General features: G+C 38.3%; 1 protein-coding gene across 3 annotated transcripts in view; it reads right to left on the reverse strand.

Annotated features, from left to right (window-relative positions):
• Window positions 1-84: 84 nt before the first annotated feature.
• RAD17 (RAD17 checkpoint clamp loader component) overlaps window positions 85-12342 on the reverse strand; it is a 33945-nt gene continuing 21687 nt past the window's right edge. For 2 of the 3 annotated variants that reach the window (XM_006058932.4, XM_006058933.4), the window contains exons 14-17: window positions 11706-11855; window positions 9411-9531; window positions 2688-2745; window positions 85-845 (exon numbers count right to left, since the gene is read on the reverse strand). In XM_006058932.4, coding sequence (XP_006058994.2) covers window positions 584-845; window positions 2688-2745; window positions 9411-9531; window positions 11706-11855 — 591 coding nt within the window. In that variant the 3' untranslated portion in view covers window positions 85-583. Of the gene's footprint in view, window positions 869-2687; window positions 2746-9410; window positions 9532-11705; window positions 11856-12342 lie in introns of all 3 variants that reach the window. The other variant, XM_025270879.3, reaches the window with a different exon arrangement.

Genomic DNA, 12342 nt, shown 5'->3' on the forward strand with positions numbered 1-12342 from the left:
ATGAAGGAGACTTGTGTCCTATGTCCAATGATACATGGCAGACAGTGCATATTAGGAAACATTGAAATACAGAAGAAACATAAAGAAATTCAATATTTTAATTTTATATAAATTATGTAAATAGTTTCCAGAAAGTTATCTAAAATATTCCACTGTACAACATATAAAAATGGCATCTGAGAAGCTAGAGACCAGAGAGAAATTGTGAATAAGGCACAAAGTTTATTTACACTCATAATTGCATTTATAATTCTTATTTACAGCCTGTAGAGTTTCTGTGTTCTGAATTACTCCTTCACATTTTCTGGTATTTGGCATAACGTTCAAATGCACTTGATACACACTGACCTCCTCTCCCAACACCACTCACAAGACTAAATAAATACTAGAGGAAAAAACTGAGATTATATCAAGGTTTGAGCTTCTATTTACTTCAACATAACAGAGGTCAGTTCTCTGTGCTGAAATACTAGGAGAAGAATTAACAAACTAATTCACCTGAAGTCTATTATCACCGTTCAAGTACCACTGAATAACATGAGTGTGAATCTGTCGGTTAACAGTCTCATGGGCAGGCTGCTTTCTATGTCCCATCGCTCTCATAGTCTTCTATTATCATGTCTTCTTCCACATCTCCCTGGGCTGAAAAGGGCTGAGGCTGGCTGGCCGGCAGTTCATTCCCACTATTCTGACTCAAAGGAAGAGACCAGGTTTCAGGTTCAGCGCTTTGAATGGGTTCACCCAGTGCTTCCTCTGCAGACTGCCCTCCAGTGAGCTGGGCTTCATCTCCGCTGTCCGCCTCTATCATTCCATTCTCCCTGTCAGTCAGGGCTTCCATTTTCAACCTGCCAGATTCATAACACAGGCACTAATAATAATCAAAGGAGAGGATTCTTTTAAATTACATCAAGAGTTTGAAGATTATAAAGCCATCTCCTATGGTCTCTTATTTACCTTCCTTGTGCTTTTTAACCAGGCACTCCAGTTTATTTAATAATATAAACAAAACTAAAAGGTAAATGACAAACTGAATAAATCATTACAACTTATACAACACAAGTTAATATCTTTAGTAAACAGTTCTTATGAAAATAAATTAAATGAAATAAAAAACATATAAAACATGAACAGAGAGCTTACGGAGAAGAATGCTTACTAAATAAATTGCTTAACCTAATTTGTAATTTTAAAATGGAAATTAAAATAACATTGTCATCTTTCAAACTGGAAAAGATCTTTAAGATAATAAAACCCAGTGGTGGAAAGCATTAGGAGAAAAGAACGTGCTTAAACACTGTAAGTGGGCATTAAGATGGGCAAAACATTCTTGGAAGCAATCTGGCAATATAGAGCAAAGGTGTATATCCATTGATTCAGCAATTTTATTTCACAGAATTCATCCTACATAAATAGTATTTGATATACATGATGATTTAGCTTCAAGGAAGGTTGTAATAACAAATGCTGGAAACAAGCTAAATGTATTAATACAAAACAAGGTGTAGGTTCAATTAAAGGAAACTATGCAGCTATTAAATAGAAACATTAAATATCAAGTTTAAGTATCAGAATATTCAACATTATCAATATAAATCAAAGATAATGTTAAATATGGTAAGTGAAAGACAACAGTACCAGTCATTGTGATAAGGAGCACCGACAAATCCTGCCTCCCAATTCAGATCAAGTACTTGAACCAATAATAAAATAGTGACTCTCGTTCTTTTAATTACATCTTAGGAGGAAAAAGACAACAGAAGACAACTGTCTTCCCTTGATTTTGATGTCATAATCTTGGAGGGAAAGGAGCCAGTGAGAATAGCTGGTCCTTCTTTGATTAAGACAGAGTAAGGAAAAAAGGAAAGTTTGTAAAAGGTCTAAGCCCTGATCATATCCCACTGGGATGATGCTCTAAAATCCACCCATTATTATCTTTCTGTAAAAGGAAAGGTGCACTCCCCATAGCTATTAGGGCCTTAAACAAAGGCCTTTATTGAATCTATGAAGCTACCTTCATAGAAAAAAAATCCCAGATAAGCAAGTTTTCCATTTGGGACCAGGAATAGGAGAACTAGTAGGAGGGGTAATAGGTGCCATTTCTATCATTTACTTTTATCCTTAAAACCAGGATGTGAGTACTTTCTAAACCTTTTTTAGAATGCCTGAGTGCATAATTTGATCTTATAAATAAGCCAAGTAGAAATGGACTACAAGCACTGTGTTAATCACTGATATTAGCCTAGAAACTATTTTGCAATAGAATGAACAGTATAGATGGAGATTTATCCCTATATTTATATATTTTTTTCACTTGTCTGAATTTTCAATGATAAAGAAATAAAAAGTTCCTGACTATCACACACTCCAAATATACGCTAAGAACACATTAAGCAAAGGGGTTTTCAGTTATGCAAAATTTGCTGAACTCAAGGATTTTAAAGATTCCACTGCCTTTGTAATCCAGTGATTCTATCTTACCTGATTCTGAGCTGGTGAAAAATGCTGTTATATGTAATAAACATAATAGATGGGTCTACAGTGTGATCATATAGTCTTTGATCACTGGTACAACATATATTTATTAACCTTTACAGATAACATTTATTGACTGTATAATGAATAAATAGATAAAGTATTTGGTGGTTACTTAGGTAACAGCTCTTTGAAAATGAAAATGATCAGCTTACCTTCCAAAGTGTCGCTTTAGAGGAAGTCTTCCAATATCTTGGATAAAAGAAATCTGAGCTAAAACAGAAATTTAAAAAAATTTTTAAACAGACATTTCTCCCAAAGAAGGATGGCCAAAAAGCACATGAAAAAATGCTTAAGGTCACAAATAGTTAGGAAAATGCAAACCAAAACCATGAGATACTACATCACACCCCTTAGGATGACTATTAACAAAAAAACTCAGAAACCAACAAGGTGACAAGGATGTGGACAAAGCTGTAGGATATAAAATGGTGTGACTGCTATGGAAAATGGTAAGGTAGTTCCTCAAAAACATAAAAACAGAGTAACTATATGATCTAGCGATTCCACTCTGGCTATACGCCCAGGGAAGAAAGAAACTGAAAGCAAGGTCTTGAAGAAACATCTGTATACCCATTTTTATAACAGCAGCATTATTGGTGATAGTCAAAAAGTGGAAGCAACTTGTGTCCATCAAAGGTGAATGGATAAACAAAATGTGGTAAATATATATACAATGTCATATTACCCAGCTTCAAAAAGGAAGGAAATTCTGACACATGCTATAATGTGGATAAACCCTGATGACATGCTAAGTGAAATAAGCCAGTCATAAAAAGACAAATATGGTATGATTGCACTAAAGTGCGGTACTGAGGGTGGTCAAATTCATAGAGTAGGCAGTGTTTTCAGGGGGTAGCTAGCATGGGGGTGGAAGGGAGGTGGTTAGTGTTTAATGTGGGTAGCTTCAATTTTTCAGGATGAAAAAGTTCTGGAGATTGGCTGCCCAACAAAGTAAATATACTTAAGACTACTGAAAAGTGAAAGTCGCTCAATCGTATCCAACTCTTTGTGATCCCATGGACTATAGAGTCCATGGAATTCTCCAGGCCAGAATACTGGATTGGGTAGCCTTTCCCTTCTCCAGGGGATCTTTATACTTAAAGATAGTTTAAGATGGGTGCGTCCCTACTAAGGGAATCCACCTGCCAGTGCAGGAGACAGGTTTGATCCCTGGTCCAGGACGATCATACGTGCTGTGGAACAACTAAGCTGGTGTGCCACAATTACTGAGCCTGTGCTCTAGACCCGGGAGCTCCAACTACTGAAGCCTGAACACTCCAGAGACTGTGCTCCACAACGAGAAGCCGCTGCAACGAGAAGCTTGCGCAACGCAATGAGAGAGTAGCCCCCGCTTGCCACAGCTAGAGAAAAGCCTGTGCAGATACAAAGACCCAGCACAACTAAATCAATAAACAAATAAAATAGTTTAAGATGGTAAATGTTATGTTACGAGGAAATATTTACTCAAGAATGTCTAACAGCAGAGTCTCGAATTTGAGTCATGATCTGCTCTTCCCCTTCCTCAACTTGGGAGATACTTCACTCCAGGTGGACGCAGCCAAGAACACAGAGCTTCCCCTAGAGAGTCACTGTTGCCAGCTGAGAGTCTGGGGCTCCCTTTCTCCACCCAGCCCCGAGCAAAGGATGGAGACTCTACCCCAGGGCACAGCAGTGCAAGAACACTGCCTCCTCTTTGAACTGCAATCACCCTCGCCCCAACTCATTTGTAGGGCAGAATGTCCCCAGTGGGAGAGCCCAAGCCTAGATCATCAGCGGCTCCCTTCAGCTGAGCACACAGGCAGAAGAGTGGCTCAGAGATTTTGCCCAGAGGCATTCTATAGGAAAAGAGTGCTCTGAAGCTCTGCCCAGAGGAACTGGCTCTATAAGAAACAGAATGTTGGGAAGTTCAAGCCAAGGGGCCCTCTTGAAACCAATAGCTCCTCTTAATTAAGACTAACAAGCTGAGCAAAAGCCAGCTAGTTTACCAGAAAAGAACTAGGAAAGAGACAAGTAAGAAGATCCACCGCCCACCCCACCCCCCTCCCCGGGTCAGATCAAACCTGACACTCGCTTCAAGGTCTACACCTGCCCACATTTAACTGGATCAGACTGTGGAATAATTTATAACCCCTTGACACTACTGAAAACAATAGAGGAATCTGCCAGTAACTAGTTAAACAGAACAGGTGGGTGTGATATCAAGCAAGGCAAACAATTTAACAAAAATAAGGGAAAGAGACAGTTACAAACAGCCCTCCTGTCATCTCATGGTGATTGTGGGCATGTCCAAAGCTGAGCTCACTGAGGAGTGACAGAAGCTTCACACTGTAGGGGAAACAGACTTCATCAATAGTTTAGCCAAATCACTAAACAATTAATTAACAAACAACAGAAAACACAAGCCCCAGAGAGTGGAGGTGACTCAGTATCCAGAGGAGCTACAATATATTACCCAAATTAGCCCAGTTTTCAACAAAACATTGTGAGATGATACAAAGAAACAAGAAAATGTGATCCATACACAGGAGAAGGGTAGGTAACAGAAACTCTGAGAGGGACCAGACATTAAACTCAACAGAAAAAGACTTCATGGACAGGAGCCATTATAAAGATTTTCAAAGAACAAAAGGAAACCTTACTTAAAGAAGTCATGAGAGCTATAATGACAACGGTTCATAAAACAGGGAATATCAATAAAGAGAACTGTGTTAGTCACTCAGCTGCGTCCAATTTATAGGCTGTATCTCGCCAGGATCCTCTGTCCGTGGAATTCTCTAGGCAAGAATATTAGAGTGGGTTTCTATTCCCTTCTCCAGGGGATCTCCCGACCCAGGGATTGAATCCAGGTCTCCCGCACTGCAGGCAGATTCTTGACCGTGTGAGCCACCAGGGAAGGCCTTAATAGATAAGAAAATTGCAAAAAGAACCAAATGGAAATCTGGACTTGTTTGAACAAGGAGAAGAAACAATCCGTAACCTTGAACACAGACTGACAGAGATTATGCAATGAAAGAGAAAACAGAATGCTTTTTTAAAGCCTTCCAACAAACACTAATGGAGGACTAGAAAAGAGGATGGAGAGAAAGAAGAAGAAACATAGTGATAATGTCTGAAATGACACAGTAAATAAAATGAAAGAAATGGGATAAAATTTGATGAATAAGAAGAAAAAAATTGATGAATAAAAAGAAAAGCCAAAACATCCTATTTTTGACTACATTTATGAACCTTCTAAAGTTTGCAAACCAAACTCTTTGAGAGCTCTTGGACACTTACCTTTGTAAAAATCCAATATACGACACCATTAGGATTTTCAAAAACAGCTTTTTGATACGGAAAACCTGAGTTGTGATCCTGGAATCTGAACTTGTAACTAGTGGATATAATGATTCTCCAGAAGATTCCAGCATGAGTAATGCAAACCAATACTTCTCAAATATCTGCATAAGAATCACCTGGAGAATCTCATTAAAATGCAGATCAATTCAGCAGGTCTTGACTGAGGCCTGAGATTCTGCATTTTTCTCCAGCTTCCAGGTGATGCTGACGAGTCTTGTCCAAGGGGACTCTTATTAAATCAAACCAATTCACTTTCCCACAGCTGGGAATGGGACAAAGAATGTGGCCAGCTGTGCCAACATGAGTTGGTGGCAACAGGCTGGAGCTGACGGAATAGCCTGCATGGTTAGGAGATAGGTTATAGACAGAAGAATTAAGTAAATATATTTAGCAAAGTGGGAGACGGGTCCATATCCACTGAAAGGAACCAGAACTCCTGGAGATTTCTAAGTCCAAAAATAGGATTTTTTTTGGCAGCAAAGTATGAAATAATTCTGGAACATTTTGTATCAGAAACTACTCTAAGAGTAAAGGCAGAGTCACCTAAAGCAGCTTGCATTGGCCAAATTTGGGCCAAAATGAATAATGATAGTGCAAAACAACAGCTGACAAAGAATCCAGACTCCATACTAATGTAAACGAACAGAAGAGGGTGAAGCGATACCTTACAGCAGAATTTACCAACAGGAATGTAGAAGGAATAATGCCATTAGAAAATCATGACTTGCCAACTATCACAGATTCAGGAAATAATTATCAAAAGATGCTGTGACCAGTGGGTGAAATTTTAATGAGATACAGGATATTTACATAGTCTTAAAGTGTCTCCCCACAAAACACTTAATAATTTTACATTAGAGAACCTCAGAGATAATTACCTTACAAATAATTAAAGTTAACTTCACCAGCATGGTATAAACAGACACTGTATTCTCCTGATGTGATGCACTGAGAAGAACATGGCATCACTTTTGTGGTATTCCTGACAAAAATACATACCTGTAACCACTCAGACAGATAAACCCAAATCCTCAGATAAACTGAAACCCAGGGACAGTCCATTTTGTAACAATCTTATATGTTTCAATTTGCAATGGACAGGGGTGGGCCGGTGGTTAAGAATCTGCCTTCCAATGCGGAGGACACAAGACTGATCCCTGGTCAAGACCTAGGATGCTACATACCACGGAATAACTAAGTTCATGCGCCACAACTACAGAAGCCCACGTGCTGCAGCTCCTGAGTCTGCGTGCTCTAGAGCCAATGCTCCGCAGCCGGAAGCCAGGGTGCCCCAACAAGAGAAGCCCGTGAGCCACAACCAGAGAAGCCCTTGTGTGCCGCAAGCAGGGAAAAAGCCTGCACGCTGCAAGGAAGACCCAGTGCAGCCAAAAAAAGACATAATGGACAAAGAAACAACAAGGTACTATTCTAAATCAAGGAGACTGACGAGATAGCAACTGAATAGCTAAGTGAATCATCTGATCTTGCCCTGGATTTTTGGACAAGAAAGAGAACAAGTTTTTGTTGTTATTTTGCAAAGGGCATTATTAGGACAATTGGCAAAATTTGAATGGTGTCTATAAATTATAAATGGGGTCTAATAATTAAACTATGAATTAGCGGTAATGTATCAAAATTAATTTCCTGATTTTGATGTAAATATTGTGGTGATGTGGGAGAATATCCTTGGTTTCAGGAAGTACATGCTGAAGTGTTTAAGAATAATGGGCATCATGTCTGTACTTTCCTCAAACACGGTTCAGAAAATATATATTTGTGTACATGTGTGTATAAAGACAAAGAAAAAAAGGGAAATATGGTAAAAATGAAACACTGAGGAATCTTGGTGAAGGATATACAAGAATTCCCTTCGTACCATTCCTGTAATTTCTAAGTTAAAGGCTAACGTAATCTGGGAGTTCCCTGGCGATGCGGTGGTTAGGACTTCACACTTCACTGTGAAGGCCCAGGTCGAATCCCTGGTCAGGAAACTATGATCCCATAAGCCACACAGCACAGCCAAATAGATACAAGTATAATCTACAATTAATAGGCAAGCATAGGGATCTCTCTGGATTCTGACTCACAGATTAAACATGCACACTATTCAAAAGTCATCTCACTTCTGCCTATAAATATAGAATATTTGAAACTTTTAAGTATCAATATTCTTAAAAGATGAAACTCTTGTATGAAGGTAGACATTTACTCAATAATCCTCTCTTCTGATCATTCATAAGACAAACACTATCTTTGAAATTTATGAGAAGTTTTGGGACTTCCTAGCAGTCTAGTGGTTAAGATTCTGCCTTCCAATGCAGGGGGTGTGGGTTCATTTCTTGATCAGGGATCTAAGGTCCCACATACCATGGGATGTGGCCAAACAATAAAAAGAAATAAAACTTATGAGAAGTTTGATGAGTTACATAGTAGATTATATTTTCAATATTACACAAATTCTCTGTTCTACCTTGAAGATCAGCACCACAGACATGTGACCTAAGACTGTTAATGAAATATGGCCCTTAAGATACATGTTAAAAAAGAGAAACAACGGATGGAAAACTGCTCTTCAAGAAAGGCAAACCTCGGTAGACACGTATTGGACAAGTGGGTATCACACAGGTTTTTGGCCGCATGGAGTCTCTGTGCAACATGTAGGCTTTCTTGAGTTGCAGCAGGTGGGCTCAGCTGCTTCACAGCGTGTGAGATCTTTGAACCCACATCCCCTGCATTGGACGGTGGATTCTTAACCACTGGACCACCAGGGAAGTCTCTCACTTTTTTTTTAAAGCATTACTTATAATTTCAAAATTAGGAAAAACAATGTAAATATACTATTAATGGACACTATTTGTAATACTGAATCAACCAAAATACATTATCAACAAGGTTGAATGAGTTAGATCTGAATATACTTTAGCATTGCTGCTATTATGGACTAAATGTTTCTGTCACCTCAAAGTCATATTTTGAATCCTAACGCCTTTAGGAGATGGGGCTTTGGGAGGTGCTTAGGTCATGAGGGTAGAGCCCTCATGAATAGGATTAGTGTCTTTATAAAAGAGACCCCAGAGAGAGCCTTCTTCCTCCTCTCTTTACCATGTCAGAATACAACAGGATGGCCATCTGCAAGATCAAAAGTAGGCCTCACCAGACACTGGGTATGCTGGCACCCTGATTTTGGACTTCCCAGCCTCCAGAGCTCCTTTGCACTAATTTATAAAATATGGAGTTCTATGTATGATAAGTGACAAAAGCAAATTAAAGATCACTTTCATTATTATATCTGCACAGAAAAAAGTCTAGAAGAATTTACACCAATCTGTGAAAAGGAATTACCCATGGTTTATAGGGGACTTTTGATTTTTACTTTATATACTTCTTTTTTTTAATCAAAAAGCAGTATTAATTCTGATTCAAAAAACAATGGGGAAAAAACTGAGTGTCAGTGGTACACAGAAATGACTTGATGCACAAAAATATAATGTTATAAAACACTACTTCTTGGGAATAATAAAAATCCATGTTATTACCTTGATTTCTCATTGGAATGGTTAGCAAAGTGAGGTATGGCAATAGCTGAGTCTGGAGGCACAAGGCTGGTAAGCAGAAATCAGAAAAAAGTGCTTTTGCTGCCAGGCAATTTTCCCGATACTGTAGAGAGAAAAAAAGGTGAAATGAAAAATAAAAATTTAAATATGGATATTTATTTCTACACATAAGTTTATTATGTCACAATATGTGTGGGTTTCTACACTAGATACTTTAAAAGTTTATCTCATCAGTCTTCTTTTCTGGCCGCATCAAGCAGCTTGATTAGTCCTTTCTAACTGTCCTGTTCTTGTTCAACTGCTAAGTCGTGTCTGACTCTGTGACCTCATGGACTGCAGCACCCCAGGTTTCCCTGTGCTTCGCTGTCTCCCAGAGTTTGCTCAAACTCATGGCCATTGAGTAGGTGATGCCATCCAAGCATCTCATCCTCTGTCTCCTCCTCCTCCTCCTGCCCTGTCTTTCCCAGCATCAGGGTCTTTTCTAGTAAGTCCTAGTATTATCTAACAAAGCACTTTATCTGTGCAACTAATTCACATTTGATATAATAGCAGAAAGAACAAGACCTTAGGTAGAAGGTCCTTAAAAACATTAAAGGATTTCTGTTTATGAGCATACACATACACCAATTATGTGAAGATACTGTTTCTCAATAAAAGAATGTACTTTCTTCAGTTAAGAGAGGTGCAGTGTTATGGTGATGGCAAGAGAAATATAATCTCTAGCGTTTCAGGAGCCCACGGTTGTAGATCACTTATATGTAACAAATGCAAAATTAATACACATGCTATAAAGAGCAAAGCAAGTCAATAAGGGACATAAATTGCTTACCGCTGCTCCAAGAAATCCACTGGAAGATTTTTCTCAAGTAATGAATGATACTTTCATATTTTAGCTACATGAATTTAGAACTGGAAGACATCTTAGAGATGACCTAGTTCAGGGGTCACAAAGTCAGATGCTATAGGAGGTCAAGCAGGTAACAGAAATCAGTGCAGCAGAACATCTGGGGACAGCGGCACCGATCACTCCCGCCACCAAGGGGGCAGGTTATACTTGGCTTGAGCCAATTACAGCCATGTAAAATACGGACCAGGGTTGCCCTCTTTTTTTTTTTTTTTTTTTTCAGGACACTCAAGAAATTCTGAGGCCAGAATTTCTTATCTGAGTTTTAACTATTAAACAAGTTTTTAAACATGGGCAATTCATTAAAAAAAATCTGTTTGTGTTGTGTGTTGTATTCAAATTGTAAGCCACCTGTTTTTGACTTCTAAATAATCCAATCCTATACGTTTATAGCTGTGGAATCAGAATCTAGAGGCATACTAGGTGAAATAACTTGTCCAGATGGTTAGAGGTAAAGCCAGGATTTATTTTCAACTGAAACAAAAATATAACTACAGGCATACCTCAGAGTATTGTGGGTTCAGTTCTAGACCACTTCAATCAAGTGAATATCACAATAAAGCAAGTCACACAAATGCTGTGGTTTTCCAGTGCATATAAAAGTTATGCTCACATTAGACTATAGTCTATTAAAGTGTGCAACATAGTTTAATGAAAAATTTCTGTTGCTGTTTAGTCATTAAGTTGTGTCCGATTCTTTGTGACCCTAAGGACTGTAGCCCACCAGGCTCCTCTGTTCATGGGATTTCTCAGGTAAGAATACTGGAGTGGGTTGCCATTTCCTTCTCCAGAAGATCTTCCCTACCTAGGGATCGAACCCATGTCTCCTGCTTAGCAGGTGGATTCTTTACCACTGAGCCACCTGGGAAGCCCACTAATTAAAAAATTTATTGCTTAAAATATGCTAACCATCACCTGAGCCTTCATCCAGTCATGATTTTTTTTTTTTGCTGGTGAAGAGTTTGAAATATTATATAAAAGTATGACACAGAGTAAGCAGTGCTGTTGGGAAAATGGTTCTGACAGACTTGTGTGATGCAGGATTGCCACAAACCTGCGATTTGTAAGAAACGCATTATCTGCAAAGCACTTTAATAAAGTGCAATGAAACAAAGCAGGCCTGTATACTTTGATTCCAATAAAACAGGCATGTACTTTCAAATTTTGAGTGCTTTTTCTTTAAAAAAGCATTTAAGAAGACTGTCCTTTTAACGTTTTATCATAATGCTAAGAAAACTAAAAGCCTTAGCCACTATTTCTTATTAAGAATGAAAGATCATTTTTCTCTTAAATAAAAAAAATAGATTTATTGGGATATAATTCACACACCATAAGGAGTTCACTTATTGAAAATGTACCATTCTCTTTTTTACCTTTTTATTTATTAGAAACCACTGGGGTTTGTGCAAGGGTCGAAAACTTGATCCCCCTCCTTGGCAATGAGCAAATCCTCGGGCTTTGTTGGAATGTATGACACCTCTCGTAGCTATAGATGTACTATATTCCCTGAGTGAAGAGCGTGTCTAAAAAAGAATAAAAAATAGAGAAAATAAGAGATTTGTAAGATAGTACTTATTGGTACTACTGACTCCCCAAAAAGGCTAAGTGTATTTATTTACTACATAGTCATTTTTTTCACATTCACCATAGCCCTAAACATAATAGTGCCACAAAATTATCTGAAGAAAACTCAGCGGAGACATAACCACCAAATGCTATGTGTGACTATTAACTGTGTATCAGATGGGGTGGTAGGAATAACTTTAAATACATTTTTGAAGTAACTGGGAAACAGGAAGGAGGATAGTATCCTTACTGAATTTATGTTAATTATAATACATACTGATTATGTTAATTCTCTTTAGGTGTAATAATGCTATTGTGGTTGTAATAGAGCAGTGTCCTTATCCATGCTTAAGTAAGTGCTATGATGCTCCAATTACTTTCCAAGTATTCAGCCAAAACAAGTGTGTAAAAATACAGATTAAGCAAATGTGGAAAAATGTGAAG

Source organism: Bubalus bubalis, chromosome 19 (assembly GCF_019923935.1).
Source record: "Bubalus bubalis isolate 160015118507 breed Murrah chromosome 19, NDDB_SH_1, whole genome shotgun sequence".
Taxonomy (NCBI): Eukaryota; Metazoa; Chordata; class Mammalia; order Artiodactyla; family Bovidae; genus Bubalus; species Bubalus bubalis.